At 36.6% G+C, this 19195-nt stretch overlaps 1 protein-coding gene across 8 annotated transcripts in view; it reads right to left on the bottom strand.

The window, feature by feature from the left end:
• The window catches only part of SLC16A7 (solute carrier family 16 member 7), a 158883-nt gene that overhangs the window by 49944 nt on the left and 89744 nt on the right, over positions 1–19195 (bottom strand). For all 8 annotated transcript variants that reach the window (XM_003126337.5, XM_013997677.2, XM_013997678.2 and 5 more), the window contains 2 exons: positions 11752–11882; positions 8594–8843 (listed from right to left, as the gene is read on the bottom strand). In XM_003126337.5, the coding sequence (XP_003126385.1) occupies positions 8594–8813 (220 nt within the window). In that variant the 5' untranslated portion in view covers positions 8814–8843; positions 11752–11882. The remainder of the gene's footprint in view (positions 1–8593; positions 8844–11751; positions 11883–19195) is intronic.

Below are 19195 nucleotides of genomic sequence, written 5' to 3'. Positions count from 1 at the left end.
GGTTCACAGCAATGCCGGATCCTTAACCCACTAAGCAAGACCAGAGATCAAACCCACAACCTCATGGTTCCTAGTTGGATTTGTTTCCTCTGAGCTACGATGGGAGGTCCTGTTTCCTTTTTATATAGATTCATAGTAACTACTGTTTCTTTTTTTTTTTTTTTTCTTTTTTTTTGCTATTTCTTTGGGCCGCTCCCATGGCATATGAAGGTTCCCAGGCTAGGGGTCTAATCGGAGCTGTAGCCTCCGGCCTACGCCAGAGCCACAGCAACGCAGGATCTGAGCCGCGTCTGCAGCCTACACCACAGCTCAGGGCAACGCCGGATCGTTAACCCACTGAGCAAGGGCAGGGACCGAACCCGCAACCTCATGGTTCCTAGTCGGGTTCGTTAACCACTGCGCCACGACGGGAACTCCTAACTACTATTTCTTTACTCACATGTATCATAACTGTAATTAAATAAAGAAAAGTTAAAACTTCTATTTCATATCCTGTAAGAACATCCTGTGTTTGTTGGCTTGGTGTGGCTTTCCAGCACCAAGCCAGTACTTTGCCCATTGTAGATGCTCAAAGTGTATGAATGAAATGATATAAGTTTTTGTCCCCAGTTATGACACCGGATTATCTACAGGTCCCCACCTCTGATGATCACAAACAAATACTGTACATAATTGGGTAGAACCAACATTTCTTCCACAGTTGGGGGCCTCATCTTAAGGTTAGATCCATGAATCCCACATCTACATATGTAATTATAACCAGCTGAGCAAATTCTTGCTCGCTCAAGGACAGCTATCTAGATTAATCATTTAAAAATCTCTCTGGAATAAAGCAATGACTCTGCCAAAGTCACTACTGTTACGATAAAGAAAGAAGTACTCAAAGAGTATATCCAAACCATAGCGGAAAACAGTATGGAGATTCCTCAAAAAACTGAAAATAGAATTACCATTTGATCCAGCAATCCCACTCCTGGGCATCTATCCAGAGAAACCCAGGACTCGAAAAGACACATGTACTCCAATGTTCATTGCAGCACTATTTTCAATAGCCAAGACATGGAAACAACCTAAACGTCCATTGACAGGAGTGGATCAAGAAGATGTGGTACATATACACTATGGAATATTACTCAGACATAAAAAGGAAAGAAATAATGGCATTTGCAGCAACATGGGTGGACCTCAAAATTATCATGCTAAGTGAAGTTAGTCAGACAGTAAGACACTGACATCATATGTTGTCACCTATGTGTGGAATCTAGAAAAAAGGATACAATGAACTTCTTTTCAGAACAGATACTGACTCACAGACTTTGAAAAATTTAACAGTTTCCAAAGGAGATTGGTTGAGGGGTGGGGGAGGTGGGCTGGGGGTTTGGGATGGAAATCCTGTAAAATTGGGTTGTGATGATCATTGCACAACTATAAATGTAATAAAAAATTCATTGAGTTAAAAAAAGTCAATAAAATTCCTTTTCAGACAATTCCCCCCCAAAAACCCCCACAAAAAACAAAGGATATATCCAATTCTGTGATATAATCCATCAAACTTAAGTCACTCACAGCATATGAAAATATGAAATTTAATTTTTATTTTTATAATGTCCTTTTAAAATAGTTAATAGAGAAAAGAAAACTGTTACATATTCCCAATCCTAATATAAATGTTGCTTTGAAGGAGCAAAGAATGGCTCCATCTTTTGAGAGAAATGTTCATAGAAATAGTTTTCAAATTAATCAATATAGGTTGGGAAAGTAGTTCATGCTAGACCTCTCTAGGATGTTTAGAAACCTAACCCCACATATATCTATCATAAATCTTTCCTGTTTAGTTAAATTAGAAAGCATTCAACAAGGACATAGAAGTAACTCGCAGAAATAAGAGAAAAACAAAAAACAAACAAACAAACAAAAACCTTGGATGCTACCATAACAGAGGGAGAGAGCAATGTGATGGAAAGATAAAAATCAAGAGAGTTGGAGTCCCTGCTGTGGATGAAGAATCTGCAGCAGCTCAGGTCAATGCAGAGGTGCAAGTTCCATCCCTGTCCTGGGGGAGTGGGTTAAAGGATTCAGTGTTGCCCTAGCCGAGGAGTAGGTCACAGCTGTGGCTTGGATTCAGTTCCTAGCCTGGGAACTTCCATATGCCATGGGTGCAGCCATGAATACATACATACATACGCACATACATAATAAATAAATAAAAATCAAGGTCACTAGCTGACCTGAAAGACTGGTCCCTAAGGCCCTCCTCTGATTTGTATGCAGGAATGCTTTCTCTTTAGACTTTAGGGGGTTTGATTTCTGTCATTTGCAACCAAAATACATCTGCATAAAATATGTAATGACAGAATAGCTTATTTTAGAGAAAATTTCAGCCAAAAATCAAGAAAGATATTCTCATTCTTGCCAGGCTGTAAATTAATAAGCAGGTTCTTTTTGTAAGTCAGTAAAATGTTCATTGTCTAAAGCATGCATATCAAAAAGAAATTTAAAGTTTCTTAAATTTTCTCTGCTGAAAAGAGCTTCTAGGAATAATGCAAATATTATGTGGACTGGATTATCAGCCTTCTGTAGGAAAAGCATCTCCTTGAACAGTTTCAAAGTCCTAAGCATACTTGGGTTCTGCCCTTTATTCCTGCCTCCTCCATGCCTGTCTTGGGAGGGACAAAGAAAGTTCCACGGGCATTTCTGATCCCTATTTCTGTGCCTTGAAGTGTCTGCCTCTTTTATTCCCATGAAAATGGTAATGATGATTTCTACCTAGGACTCCGTTTTCAACTGAGATACTAAAATCTTCTTCTTCTCTAACAGAGATCTGAAAAAGTTGCACAGGTACAGACCTTTTCATGACGTGATATAAGCTCAATGACTGAGGACATCCCAGAGTCTGTTCTAGTCCCTGCTTAAAATTTACATAGTTTATATTGTCCATATTTAGATTATATTTAAATCATACAACAGTCTAAGCCTTCCTGTTTGTACTGATCAGTATAATCTAGGGTTTCTTCTACATAACAAAATGGCAGAAGCTTAATAAAAATTTCTGTCTTACTCAAAGTATAAGATGAGCCAAGGATCTTCCCCTTGGCCTCCTCCCCTTGGTCCCATGTCATATGAAATAAGGTCATTGCTGGGGGGAAGAGGGAAGAGGAAGATGCACCCCAGATGGAACTGCCTTGTCCAGGTGTCCAGGGATGACAAACATCCTTTCACTCATATTTCATTGGTCAGAATTAGTCAGTTGGTATCAACCTGAGTGTAGAGAAGCTGGGAAATATTCAAGAGCACATGGAAATTTGGTGAGCAAAAGGATTTGAGCCACACTGTACCTTCTTTCCTAGGAAAACTTTAGCAATATCTCCATTCATTGATTAAAAAATCCAGCATGGCATAGGTATAAGAAGGACACAGCCTGTTTCCACAGGTCTGTCCAAGTGAACCTGGTACTTTCTATTTAATTTATTTTTTATTAGGATATAGTTGATTTACAGAGTTGAGTCAATTTCTGCTGTATACCCCAGCCACACACACACACACACACACACACACACACACATTCTTTTTCTCATATTATCTCCCATTTTGGTCTATCCCAAGAGATGACATATAGCTCCCTGTGCTATACAGCAGGACCTCATTGCTTATCCATTCTAAATGTAATAGTTTGTATCTATAGACCCCAAACTCCCCAGCCATCCCACTTCTTCCCTCCTCCCTCTTGGTACTTTATGAGTTTTATAAAGCTAAGCTGAAAGTCCTAGGTATCTCAATCACAAGTTTGGAATGAACTTCTTCTTTTTTAAATTGCTGCTAAGATCTAGCACTGTATGACTCATTTTAATAGTTCCCCTCTTTCTGCAAAAATATTTAGAGCACAAAGCAAAATAATAGCTTAGACTTAAAAAAGAATAGAAAAATATACACTGTAATTTATGACCACCAGCCTCTTATATCTAAAATCTTTTGCTTGTTGGTCTCTAGTAAAACAAGCTCATTGATCTGATGCTTGGTCTCTTGTGTAAAGTAGTCCATCATAAAACCATCACCCTTACTTTAGCACAGGTGACAGTCACTGCTCACATAAAACAGAAGAGCAGGTTGACATGGAGACAAAGCCAACTCTCCTCTTCAGAATAGCTAATTCTTCCAAGTCCTAACATATTACCAGAAAAATAATATGAGGTACTCGTGGCGACTGGCAGCCCCAAATCTGTATTCCGTAATTGTGCAGCTAACCACCACCTGCACATTCTCTTTCCATAGCGTAACAGACACGTATTGCACTGAAAGATAATCCTACGTAAGCACTGTTTACAAAATAAATCCCTATCTCCGTCTAAACAATGTGGAAAGTTTAAATTGTAATATGTTTTCCATCTCTAATTAGTACTTTATTAATGGGTGACCACTCTGCTTGACCTATTTGCTGAAATTCATTAGAGCTCCAGGAGACCATATGGATGGGCAGATGGGCTGCTGTAATTTAATGCCATTATTCTAAGGACAAAGTAAGGGATAAACATAATTTGCATTCTTTTCTATCCTTCCTGCATACCTTTTATTAGTTTCATTTTTAATTCAGACATCAGAAGGGAAGATACTACCTTGCTACCAAGGCCCAGATGCCAACTAATTACTACAAGAGACTCCGGCCCTGACATCACAGGCTGGGCCTTTGAACACACACCATCTTACCCAGTGACCCCACCATGGTGATTAATAGGTTGAGTGCTAAGCGCTAATGAGTGTGTCAGATCTTCGATGTTCTCCAGGCTAACGTCATTAGCATTATGATGAACACAGTAATTCAGTAACTTGGTAGAGAGACTCATTATACTTCATAGTAAACTCTATGCCTTTCTGCTTTATGGACTTTGAATGTATTTTATAATCATCAGCCTAAAAGGCCTCGATAAATAGAGATCTTTCAAATATTTAGAGAAAGACTTAAATATTTTTAAATCAAATGTTGATTTGCTTTTACAACAGCGGGTTCCTCTGTTGTACATAAAGTGAAGGGGTTTCTGTGAAATAAAGTGAAGAGATACTGACTGTGATGAAAGTTTCTGGACTCTACCAACAGAAACTGTGATAAAAGGGGGTTTGGGATAAGACCCAGAACTATGCCTTTTTAACAAGAGGCCCATGATTCAGAAGCAGAAAATCTGTGGACCATACCTGAAAAAGATTGCCACTTGAGTAACAGGACCATTGTTGGTATCTTAGATAAACTGAATCAATTAGACTTTTTGTTTTAAATAGTTATGTTTCTGGAAAAAATTATCTGCACTCACATAAGGGGAATTGTTTTCAGATGGAGATTAAGTTTTACGTGTGCCAGCCAATATTTCTTGTTAAAAAGATTAAAAACTAATTATCAAGGTAGGAACATGGGTATTATTTCCAACAAACCACAGAGATGTATGAGTTCTCCATTCATATCCTGCCTGTGGATATGGCAGGTAGTAATATTTCTATCCAGTTGGCAGTGGACCTAGAATGAATTTTCCGCTTTTAAGAGAAAGACCAAAGAGAAGCAGAATTTCCTGATGACCAAGGAATCGAAGCACTTTTCCAACTACTTGCTTGGATCTCACCTAAATACTGTCACCATCAGATTACTACTCATCGAGTATTTTCCTGTATCTAGCATTACTTATTTCTTAAAATAAGCAGATAGAAAATTCTTGCGGATCTGTCACTTACACATATCTGATTCATTACCCTTAACATCTGAAGGCATTTTTTTCTACATTGATAATTATTTTTACCAAACTACCATTTTCTTAACGAACTTGAAAGAGTTCTCTTTTGTGCTTTTAACACTTATACTATGTGCATTAAAAATAGGGCAATAAGAGTATGAATAAAACAAAAAAGTTTTTAATGATAAATATGCATTAGAGGTTTTCTTAGTATAATTTGATACCGAGATTTATTGTTGAGAAAAGTAATCGTACCATTCTTCATTCTAAACCACCTTTTAGATCCAGCCGGGGAGTGGAAGGCTGTCATATGATCATGGTTAGTCTAAAATACATCCTGCTTTCCTTGAATGGAGAATGATTATTAGGGTAGCAAGCTCTGCCCAAGGCTTGCTCTCTGTCATCCTATTGCGTTTCTTCCTCTAGAAAACCTGCATGTACAGCAACCTCGCCCCTGACTCTAGGTAGGGCAGGATAAGACTTTTGACCAATGGAATGTGTGCATAAATGTTTAACCCTTCCAGGCCCAGACCCTAAAATAGTTCACATGATCGTCTATGCTGTCTACGTGCATACTCTATCCAGCTGAATGGAGCAGATTTAGGGAGGACTACGAAGCCTTAGGTGATGGCACAGCCACTAGATAAAACATTACCTGCGCAAGAATAAACTTGTATTCCCTTACGACACTGAAACGTCAAGGTTGTTTGCTGAAAACTAATAAGGTCAACTGAGACTTGGCTTAACTGAAAAATTGCACAATTTTTTGTATTTTATAAGTTAGTCAACTATCAACTCAACCAACACTTATGAACATATAGGACCTGACGTCCAAATGCAATAGACATACACAAGTTCACTAGAACGATTTGTTAAGAAGGGGTAAAACAAACAAAACAAACAAAAAAAACTACGTATCTTCACATTAGCACATTTTGGAGCTCAGGACAAAATAACTTAGTGTGTTGTTCTAGCAAAACATTATTAAAGAACACCTGGCCCATGGGATAGAGGAACAAGATCAGGGCATAATACTTACAGTTTCTACAGTCCTCAGAGATAACACGGGTACAACCCTTAAAGCAACTGTTCAAAGGAGAATCTCAGGAAGGGTTTTAAAAGCAGAAGTTTTCACTGATATACCCAAATAGCATTTTAAAGATACCTTTTGGTATTGGAAGAGAAATGCATCAATTTAACCTAACCAAAGCGACATATACTAGATTAATGTAAAATTACTGATACATAGAAAATGGAAAACACATACCAACACACACACACACACACACAAACATACACACACACAGGATTATGAGAGGATCAAATATTTACCTTTGGAAGTACAACAGACAATATCCTAAATAATAATTATTACATCACTAAATAAATAACCTTGGTGTGGGCAGCACCTGAATCAGGTTTGTGGAAGGACTTGCACATCTGGCTCTGACACTTTGTGGAGGTCAAGAGGGAGATAAGGGAAAGGCAGAAGCAGGTAATTTAATGTTTCAATTTCTATCTCCCACTAATGAGCTGTTTGACTTGGGTAAAGTATTTTATCTATTTCCTCACCTAGAGAATGGAGAGAAGATAACGCTTATTTCACAGAATGTTAAAAGGATTAGACCATTTGACACATAGCCAGCATTTAGAAAGACCTTAGATAAAGGTACATGCCGTATAACACAGGGCACTATATCCAAGCTCCTGGGATAGATCATGATGGAAAATTATATGAAAAAACAAATGTATATAGATGTATTACTGCGTCACTCTGCTGTACAGCAGAAATTGGCACAGTGTTATAAATAGATTATTCTTTAATTAATAAAAATTTAAAAGTAAATACTAACAACTATTGGATGTTATTCCTATGTTACAGTGCCACCACTATGGCCATATTGTCCTCACCTGTAAAGTGAGACATTACAAGATGATTTAAGTGAGTTCTTTACATGCTTATATTCTGAGTCTTTACCTGTCTCGTAAAGCCAAATATCCAGCTGAAAAATGAAAACTAAAAAGATGTAAATATTTTAAGTGATGACTAAAATCTATAGACAGTCTTGTCTGCTGTTGGGATTGATTTAAAGCAGACAGATGACATAACAATGCACTCGTAATTCCAATATTTTTGAACAGTTGGAAGTAATATGATACTTTGATTTATTCATTATCCCCCATGAATCATACTCTTATTTGAACACGGAATACAGCAAGATGATTATCAGGCAACCATTTAAATTAAAAATGGAATATTTAATAAGTACTGCATGGATAAGGAATTACTTTATTCACACAAACTTGAACAGATCCAGAATGTACATGATAACACTCCACTTGTGCCGCTTAAAGTGAATTGCTTTCTAGGCTTATAGATTTTCAGTAACTTGAGGTTTTTTTTGTTATTTTTTCATTAAGAAAAAAGTATTCCTACTAATGGTAGCAATAGTAGCTGATAATACTGACTTTATAGCACAGACTACATTCCAAATTAAATGGAAAAATGCTTCCCTTAAAAATTCCATAATTTAATAAATCTTGGTGCCAAGACATCCTTATTTGAATATAAATACCTGAGTTAGATTCAGAATGAAAAGAATGTATATATTTATGTGTGACTGGGTCACTTTGTTGTACAGTAGAAAACTGACAGAACACTGTAAACCAGCTATAACGGAAAAAATAAAAATCATTTTTAAAAAAGAATGAAGTGAATAGCTTAAGATGTTGAGTCAGTAAAATGACTAAAAATTCAGTCCTAATTATACTTGGTTTTAAGTGACTATCACACAAAGAAAGGGCTTTAATATACTAAGACACAGTGGCATAGAAGAATTGTTTTCTTAAATCAAAATTCTATTTAGTCCAATGAATCTTACCTCCTGCGTACATAACAGCCAGCATAATCGATGATATCCATGCTATTTCACTGTAGGTTGTGTTGAATATTTGCTGAATTTCTTTGAAGAAGACTGTGACAGCTTTTGGAAATGCATATGAAAATCCAATGGAGATAAAAGATGCTCCAACCACCACCCAGCCCCATCCTCCATCAGGAGGTGGGTGTGGTGGTGGGGAGCCTGCTGCTGGTGGTGGCATTTCTACTCCTCTATTTGAAATTCAAGAAACCTATTTAAAAGATGAAATGATGATTTAAACCATATTTCCATTTTCATAGATCACTCTTAACATTTACCAAAATAATATTTTCCAGTTGTAATACAACTATATAATTTTTCACAAATTTTTTAATACTCTCGTACTTATATAAAGTTATCAGAAAATTTACCCCCAAATTGGAGTGAGGTACGCAACTTTGTTATGGGCTAAAAACTGAAAGCATTTGTTTATGGAAGCAGAAATTACTCAATGAGAAGTTAAGTTCCAACCAAAAAATAAAAGGTAATCTCAATCAGATCTCTAAGATAAGTGATAAGATCATCACTTAATATAGGATAATTTCTTAATCTAAAACATTCAAGATTTTTAACAAAGGTTAAAAGGTCCATATATTAAATCTGATGAACTTTAGAGCATTAAATAGTAGGTGTATTTTAGAATTTCTCCATTTTGTGTGTGTGTGTGTGTGTGTGTGTAGGTTGGATCTGCGGCATATGGAGGTTCCCAGGCTAGGGGTTGAATCGGAGCTACAGCCGCTGGCCTACGCCACACCCACAGCAATGCAGGATCCGAGCTGCATCTGTAACCGATACCATAGCTCACAGCAATGCTGCTGGATCCTTAACCCACTGAGCGAGGCTAGGGATGGAACCCACAACCTCATGGTTACTAGTCAGATTTGTTTCCGCTGTGCCACAATGTGAACTCTCTCTACTTTTAATAATTGAGAATACTTAATATTTTAGCAGAGATCTTTTTTCTCAGCTTGTAGGATTAGAAATTGTATGGTTCTAAGCAATTAATTATAATGTGCTTTCAAAATTGGCACTGTCTATGATTATACATGAATGATACATTTTATGAAGTCTTCATAGCAATGAAATGCTCCCAATCAATTGGATGGTATACTACTTTTACTAAAAGAAAGGGACTTTTTGGATATGCTTAGGAACACAACTGTTAGCTTTATGGTATAGAGTTCCCACCCCGTTGTGGAAGAAATGATCACATATACCTTAATACAACTGAAATTAAATTGAAAATATCTTGGTTCCCTAACATCAGCGTTTCTTTGTAGAATGAGGCTGCTTGTTTGGCTTTTAGCTGTAATCTCCACTATTTCTCAGTATCTTCTTTTTACTACTCTCATTCTATCTGTGACTATTTTCCAACGGAAATAGTGAAAAAAGAAAATATTTTTCTGCTGGTAAGATAATGTTGAAAATAAAAGCTAAATTTGCCACTAAATCAGAAAACCTACCAAAAAAACTACACGCTACCTATGAAAACAAACACAGGGGTTTAATTTTTGTTTAATGTCAAATGGTATCTACAATATTTTCAGTGTTCTCCATGCCCTTTTTAGATCTTTAGTGAAAATATGCTCTGAAGTTTTCTAATTCGTCCGTAGTTATACCCAAGGACTTTGCTTTCAGAAATTCAAAAAGGCAAAATGATAAAATAAAATAAGAGCACTGTTTTCCTAGGCGATGAGTCGCAGATTAGAAATAACAATGTGGGCAACTATTACCCTCACTTTTTTTTTGAATGTTAATTTTGACAAATATACTTTGGTAAATATTCTACAGATGTTAGCTGTTTAAATTGATCCCAAATACCATACCTTGTCAAAGAATGATTTTGAAAAGATTTGTATGTCTTCAGTATATTTACAGTCAGCTTTTGTAATACTTTCTGCTTTCTTGGAAACAATAAAAATTATCTATGTCATCTGTCTATTAAATTTGGCTTCTCTTTGGTCATCAGTAAATCCAGCACAGTGGATTTATAGCATATGACCACTGGAAATAACATCTTTTAAAAAGTAGAATACTTAAGGAACAAAGAAAAGGAAAGAGATAAATTATAAACACTGGTTAAACCAGCTGAAAAGAGCACTCGGTCTTTGAAAGTTGTCTAAATAATCTGAATTTACATATTATTGAATTTCATTATTGTATTTTTAAACTAGCCAAATGTCTTATTGCTTGAAAATAAAATAAATCTAGAAGAATACTAAAGAATGCCAGAGAGCACTTATGTGGTAACTACTTTTTTTGTTGTATTATCCAAGTGTAAAAATCATCATAGGGTTTTAAGTCCTTATTGTATAATTTTCCTGCTTTTGCACAAAGAAAATGAAACCACCTTTCATTGTTAATTCATAATATTAAACTATTGTAGCTTTTATCATATCTATATTCCAAATACTTAGAAATATAACCAGAGAATTTATTTTTCAGTTATTTCGAAAATCACAAATAACACATTTCTAAATAATCTTAAAATCATTATATCTATTGATTGAACTTTACTAATATTCAAATCATGCTATTACTATTAATACTGAAATGTACTAATGAGCTAGGTTGGTAGTGGGATTTCCATTTAACAGACAGGAATCTATCCTCATAGAAAAATGAAGGGGCTTTTTAAAAAAGCATTACATGATGGGGTCATTTTTTTCTCAGTACTTTCTGTGTTTTATTATTTTTTCATAGTTCACCAGTTATCTCAGTATGTGATCGTTCATTCTCTTTTCCCAGCATATTTACTTGATTTTAGTTATAATGGCATCCTCGAGATTGTGAGTCACCTCTCATATCTCTTCATTTCCTGATCTCCTATCTTGTTTCTTTCATTTAAATTGACATCTTATGATCTCTTAGCTGAATCACTGCAAAGTGGACCAAGGCCAATTAACCCTTGAAAAAACCCTCTTCCAAGATTATCACCTGTTCATTATTAACTCTGAAGTTGACCAATAGTCCAGACCCAATTCATACACATTCATTAGCATCATGTTATTTTCTGATGCATGATTCTGTGATATTTTATATAACTTATGGTTGTTGTGTCTTGTTCCTTTCATTTGTGGGCATAATCAAGAAAAACAGAGTTAAAAGTAGAATTTTACCTTTGACAGATGCCCCCTTGAACAGATTTCTTTGGATTATCCGTGATATTGTTAAGCACAGTCACTGTTGCTTGAAGTGTGATATTTCAAGGTGATTCCAATGAAGAGAGGTAGAGCAGACTCTGGATTATCTAAAGAGACAGAAGAACAAGGCTTACGTGTATAACTGGGTGCCACAAGCCTTAGAGTCACTAGCTTTAATTCATCTCAGTAAACTGTGACTTTTATTAATTAACAAAATTGTATAAACTACTATGTATAGAGTGGATAAACAACAAGGTCCTACTCTTTAGTACAGGGAACTACATTCAATATCCTGTGACAAACTATAATGGAAAAGAGTATAAAAACGAATACATATATATGCGTGTGTGTATAACTGAATAACTTTGCTGTACAGCAGAAATTGACACAATATTGTAAATCAACCCATATTTCAATAAAAATTAACAAAACTGATTATTAACGTATGTATATATTTCTATGTCAGTCCACTGATGGAACAATAAGGTATAAACAAAATGATGAAATCGGAGGGGGAGGGAGTGGGAGGCATCGGGAGCTTGGGCTTATCAGATACAACTTAGAACAGATTTACAAGGAGATCCTGCTGAATAGCATTGAGAACTTTCTCTAGATACTCATGTTGCAACAGAACAAAGGGTGGGGGAAAAAATGTAACTGTAATGTATACATGTAAGGATAACCTGACCCACTTGCTGTACAGTGGGAAAATAAAAAAATTATAAAAAAAATAAATAAAATAAAATAAAATCCTTGAAAAAAAAATAAAATAAACAAAATGATGAAATGTGTGCAGGAGAAAAAACTGAAAGTATAAAATTAGTATAAAGCTAATAAAAATTTAGATTTTTAAAAAATAACAGTAAATTACATATCTACTGAAACGAGAAGAAAATTATTGACATTCATTAGCTGTCACTCAAATATTTCCTATACTCATTTAAATAATTTGATTCAAAATTCAATTAAATATCCATTGGCAATGAAAGTAAATATAAAATTTAAAAGAGAATTATTAGAAATACTCTCAACATGCATATCTTACAATGAGACAGAGTCATGTAAATGGAACAAAAGTATTTTATAAATCTTATGATTTAGAAATCAAATATCCTAATCAGATCTGCGTGATAAACAAATGTGCTAATAAATGTCCCTCATGCATCAAATACCATTATTTCAACATAAATCTGGTGCTGCATAAACAAAAGCTAGTACTTAGGTTTTATTTTGTTCAGGCCAAGCATTTCTGTGCCTAGGCTGAATCTAAGAAAAAGTCAACTCTGTCAATTAAATAACCAGTTGCCTGGCTTACAACCAGGGCCACCTTCCTTGAATGAAGGCAGTGCAACCACTAGGTCAAAGGAGGTCTGTATGAGAGGATGAGGAAAGTCTGTAATCTGGCTGCCAAGTCAGTGAGACACTGAGGGTAGGGATTAGAATGAAGATTTGTGGCGGAATTACAAAATCATGGATAAAATCAGAGAAACGGATAGGCTGGAATTAAAAGTTTTAACTTGTGCTAGGAATGGAGAGTTCACGCTATGTGGGTCTCTTGCTTCTGGGATGACAGAAGTAAGCAGCGACAGACTCCCATTTGCTCTGGTCCTACCAGGAGGCTTGGGAATCTTCGGAACTTTTTTTAACTAGGGAATTCAAGGGATGGCAGCTCCTCCCTGCTAGATGCAACCAGCCTATTCAAATGCAGAAAAGCCCTCTTAGATTTGGAGGAAATTCATTTTCTGTCAGCTTCCTCTGGCAGAGAGAGTTGCCTGGAGTTGAGGGCAAAGCCTTAGAGGAAAGTCTCAAGTATTCCTGACACCTGGGCTCTGACCCTCCATCTGTGTTTAAATATCATCACGGTTTAGGGAGGTCGGCTTGGGGCCAGAGCAAGAGATGTTGACAAGGCCGCATTTTTAATGCTCAGCAGCATTTCTACAAAATTTGCAGAGAGCTTTAACCTGACAGGTCTATTTTCCTCCAGAAAGACCAACCCATATCCAGGGCTTTAAAAAAAAAAAAAAAAATGGCCAATAATCCAGAAATCTTCTAGCTATAACTATATTATTTTTTATATCTCTTTCTCAACATCTAATAAACTATCATATTTTATACAATATATGCAAATATACAATGCATATATTGGTCTTTAGGTTTATTTTAAACACGAAAGTTAGTGTTTTAAAATTCATGTCTCTGATGGAAAAACCAATAGAAGAAACAACAATCCCTAAGAATACAGAAAGGTTTTCCTTTAATTTGGAAAGCAACTATTTTAGAGACCGTCTGGGTAAGCATAAAGGTTAAATTTTATTCTCCCCTGCAAAAGCAGTGTTAATTACTAGAGCTAGAAGCTGGGCTGTGGTGTGTCAGTTAATTTGGTTTCTTAGCAATTCACATATGTGTCATACGTTGTATGATGAGTTTTACTTAAACAGGGTGACTGAAAAAAACAACAATGCTTGAGAGCTTGCAACATTTTTTTCTAAAGATTCAATTAGTTATCATAATCCCATGAAATAAGAGGAAGTGTTATTTTTAACCACATTTACAGATGACAGCATTAAGAATCAGAGGTGTGAAGTGATTTTTCCAAAATATAATGTCTGGTAAGTGATCACATTGATATCATGACTTGCATCTTTCTATTAGGCCCATTGCTATTGATTCCACCTTATCACACCAGCTTGGAGGCTACTCGTTCTGCTTACAAATATACTCCTTCAGTTTTATTTCTATGGTAAATACTTAAATTTCAGTTCTTGCACATATCCTTGTCTGTCTTGTCCATTAGAATTCAAATACTTGTTCTTTGGAATACTAAACACCAACTATCCTTCGGAGTCTTAAGAAAATTCATCATTATTTAAATTATTTACAAGTCATTCATATAACATCTTGCAGTACACAGACAATAATATATCACTGTCATTAACAAAAAAGATGACTTGATGACTCCTGAAAACACCTGGCTACTTCAAGTATGTTTCAAAAACTTTATGTGGTAGTGTAGGAGAAAATATCCCAAGAAAAATGTAGAAAGGAGAGACCCTGGCCATGGTGACTAAGCAAAGTCTACCCAACTGCCCCAACCAGTCCTCCCCCATGCATCTGCTTCTGTAAATTTGTTTGCGCATCTACTACCTTGCCTGATGTCACTCCAGTCCAACTAGCCAAGCTTGGACCCGGAGGACGTAGCCCATAAAAGCCTTGTGAAACCCTTCTTCCGGGCTCAGACTCTGGAGAGCGATCTCCTCTGAGCGTGCCGGCATCATAAACCTGAGTTCTCCAACTCTCCGAGTGCTTGCTTGGTTTCTCGCCGGGTAAAAGAGCTGATCCACTACAGTCACAAAGCTGCCGGAGCTGGTACACTACAGCCACCGGGCTGTCGCCAGAGCTGATAAGCTGCAGCGTAGGGCTGCTGGGTATCTGCCATAACAGTAGGACGTGCTGAAGCCCAAGAATTGTGCCTTCTCTTCTAGAAATCAATATGGGTTGATTAATCTATGGAGAAGAAGATGTAAGACAAAGAAGTAATGAAACTGCTAGCGAGGGTCAATGGTCAGATGCTTGGGTTATATTCAAGGCCCTTTCTCATTCAGTTGTACAGAATATCAGAATGTTCCTTTATATACTTTGTGAATCATAATTTTTCAATTTCCTAAATCTAAACCAGGCTGCATCAATTTTATGAACCCTTATCAAGTCTACAACATCCAGAAGCTTATGCCTCAACATAGTCCAGAAATAATGTACTTAGCAAACTAAGTCTAAAATTAATAAATCGATATTCAGAGACTATTACTTCACTATAAATTCTTCTAGATAGCTTATAGATAAAGCATGAGTTATTCTCCACATCCTACCTACAAAGTGAACTCTGTTTTCACTTACAGGAATTAATATGTTCCTTACAGAATAATGGACCGGTCTCTTTACTCTCCACTCCCTCTTTCTCATACAAAAGATATAGTAATGCGAAAGCAATGCACAATGTTTACGTTTAGGTGACAGCTCACCCAACTTTATAACGAGAATTAAACTGAGCCAAATCTCTTCTTTTCCAACATGTAATTGAATTAAAATTGGAATCTAATCCTGGGAGGTTATTTTGTTCTTCAAAGTGGGCCACTTTTTATATCCTATCGACTGATTTACTTTGACAGCTAGACAGCAGAGATATCAATAGTGCATGGCTCACAAATATTTTTACATGTAAACTAGTGTTATAGTTGAAAGTACTCTGAGGATGCTAATTGATAGCAAGGATCAAACTAGCTAAACATGTTTTTGTGATGGGCAAATGAGAAAAAATAATATGAACCAGCACATAATTCTTTATGAAGAATTGGAGATGAATATCCCATATCAAACAATTCCCCTGACTTCTAATACTATACTTTTAGCATTGTGTCTATTTCTAAGCAAAGTATCCTTGGTTCCTCCTGATCCCTTATAGTAAAATGAAAGGAGAGAGAAATGATATAAAAATAGAACTGTTAATCAAAACTTAAAGATCTAAAGAACTCTCAGCTCATCCATACCTAAAAGCATGAGTAAACATGGTGGAAGATAAACCTTAGTGTAAGGACAAAACATCATTGCATAAGATTTAATTAGCCATCACAACAGAAGCAGGAGTTGTTGTGGAAGACAATGGAAGAATAACCTTGGCGATAATTCAGACATCATCAGGGCTGGCCCTCCCATCATGGGCTCAGAGAACAAGGGCTTCAGAGGCAGAATGGATTCAAAGGAGGGGCTGCCTGAGCCTAAGGGACTTTGGGGTGTGCTGCCAGGTGTTGCCTCACATCATGGGCTCTGTACTGCACTCCATCACTGCTCTCCTTGACTGCCTCCAGTGTGTATGGGGCCCTGGTGACCACCCCTCTGGAGGACATAGGTGACAAACTTTGGCAAGGTCCACACCCCTCCTCCACCTCTGCCAGCATACAGAGTGGGAGAGGCATGGAAGCATGGCTACATCTACCTAGATTCCAAAACATGCCTGGCAGAGCTTGCACCGAAAGATAGCTATGGATACAAGACTCATCCTGCAGGGGCCAAGCCCAGGCACAGAACTGCTGCAGAGCTGGGGCTACTACAAAAAGCCCCAACTAGGGGGATACGCAGTGGTACCCTGGGGTGGAGCTATTCTTAAGAACCACTGCTGTGCAATTACAAGCCCAGCAAAGTCATAGCCAGGGAACTCCAACCTGTGAGAGCTACGTGGGTGAGACCGCAGCCCTAGAGGGTCCAGAAGGTGAAGCATCCCAGTAAAAGAAAATCATTTTTGGTCTTTAAGGTTTAATGTCATTTTCCCTTAAGGTTTATTTATTTATTTATTTTCGTCTTTTTAGGGCCACGTCCATGGCATATGGAGGTTCCCAGGCTAGGGGTCAAATCAGAGCTGTAGCTGCCAGCCTACACCACAATCACAGCAATGCCAGCTAAATTTTAATCAATTTAGGTAAAAAGAAATTGGCCCCTGCTTAGAGATCTTACCTAGTAGTTCTCACAGTGTGGCCCTGAGCCGAGCAGCATAATCCTATCATGGCACCTTGTTAGAAACGTAAATTTGGGGCACCACTTCAGATTTACTTAATGAGCTGTAACTCAGGAACAAAATATGTATGGCTCCACAGTTACAGAGGGTGACAATAGATAAGTGTGGTTTTATTCTGTTCCCTCCACCTTCCCACAGTTTTCAGAACCACAGAAAACTTTTTAGAAATGGTTTCTCTCTTAGCGTTCTATTTTCCAGGGGTCATAGAGATCTTGACCTCTACCTGTTATCATTCCTTCCCTGAAATGCTCCTTCCCTAAAACGGTCCTTGAGGTTCCTTTTAACATGCTTAGAATTTCTTGGAGCATAGGTGGAAAAATCATTTGTAATCCCTCTCTCACCTTGCGTATTTAGTGACATTCTCTGGTCAATCTGGAGAAAAATGGAATTATATCGAAGAGATTTTGCATTTAGTCTTCAGAGATTTTCCAGTGTTTTCTTTCTTCTCATAACTTGAAAAGAAGGTCATTAACTGGCACTAGAGAAGGGGAATTTTTTTTTTTTTTAATTTCCTGGATGTTTTTAAGAAGATTACAGGATCGGAGAATATCTTTCCCACTTGTCTATTAAGAAACTCACTTAAAAGAAAATTGAGTAAGAATAAAAAAATCTGAAAGATCAAATAATGAGATTCAAAAATAAGCTAGAGTCCCCTAGAAGCTTCTACAAAATACAATACTATTGGGAGCCGGATTAAAAACTGTACCACAGCAAGGTGAATCAACCTGGCCAGAGGCATCAAGTTACATGGTCTTCCATTTCACTCCAGTGAGCTTCCCTGGTTCACTGACACCTGCAGCCACTGACTGGCTGAAGCTACCTGTGAACCACTCACTGTTTTTTTTAGAATCCTGAACACAATCAGTTCCATCTATGACATATCACTTTGTCAGTGGTCCTTCCAAGATTCTATGGCCTCTGTGTCCTATCACCCTTAAGTAATCATGTTTATGGCATGGGAAAACTAAAGACAACTTACTTGCCCAAATTTGGGAAGTGACTGAATAAATTATGGTCATCCATGTGATAAACTACATACATTAAATGATACTTATGAAAATGATATAACATAGGGAAATGTATTATATAATTTTAATTCATATGACTGCAAAATTCAAAACATGTGACAAAAATGATGCAAAAAAAAAGAAAATACATAGGCCATGGTGTTAAGGTGTGACTTACAGAAAAAAATATATTTCTTTCATTATTCAAATCTGGGCTAATACTATATCTTGATACATAAAATATATTAAATTAATATTACGCTAACCTAATTTCGGTTTTTATATTTGTTTTGAAAAATATTATATATTTAATGAGTCTATGTAACTAATTTAAATAAGTAAAGTAATATAGTGAAATTGGAAGCTATATTTTATTTAGAGATTTTATCTCTATTTTTTAAAGTTTCTTTTTTGTTTTATTTTTAGTTATGTCTAAGTAAGGTTATGAGGCTCTTGCATAAATTGCAAAAAGGATACCCAGAGATGGTCCCCACACTTAAATTTAGGTATGAATTTCATTGGCTGTTACCAATTAGCTATATAGATAGCATTTACTGTTATTAGCTCTGTTTCATAAGTACTAGGGGAGACAGTGAAGTCATAATAGATTTCACCTGTTTGCAAACAGGGATGAAAAGGAAAAAGGACAATCCACGTATTACAGGACTTCGAAGGTTGAAAGATACATTTCCCCTCTACCTTTAGCTTGGTAAAACATTTTCAAGGGAAGACATTCCCTCAGGGCAAAAACTAAATCAAAAGGTCACTAAAGCAAGGAAAAGACCAAACCAACCATGTGGCCTTAGTACCTTTTCTTAGAATCTTACGGGTTTAAGTCAGACACCAG

Source organism: Sus scrofa, chromosome 5 (genome assembly GCF_000003025.6).
Source record: "Sus scrofa isolate TJ Tabasco breed Duroc chromosome 5, Sscrofa11.1, whole genome shotgun sequence".
NCBI lineage: Eukaryota > Metazoa > Chordata > Mammalia > Artiodactyla > Suidae > Sus > Sus scrofa.
The sequence above is the reverse complement of the archived record's forward strand: the minus strand, read 5'-3'. Positions and strand labels throughout refer to the sequence as shown.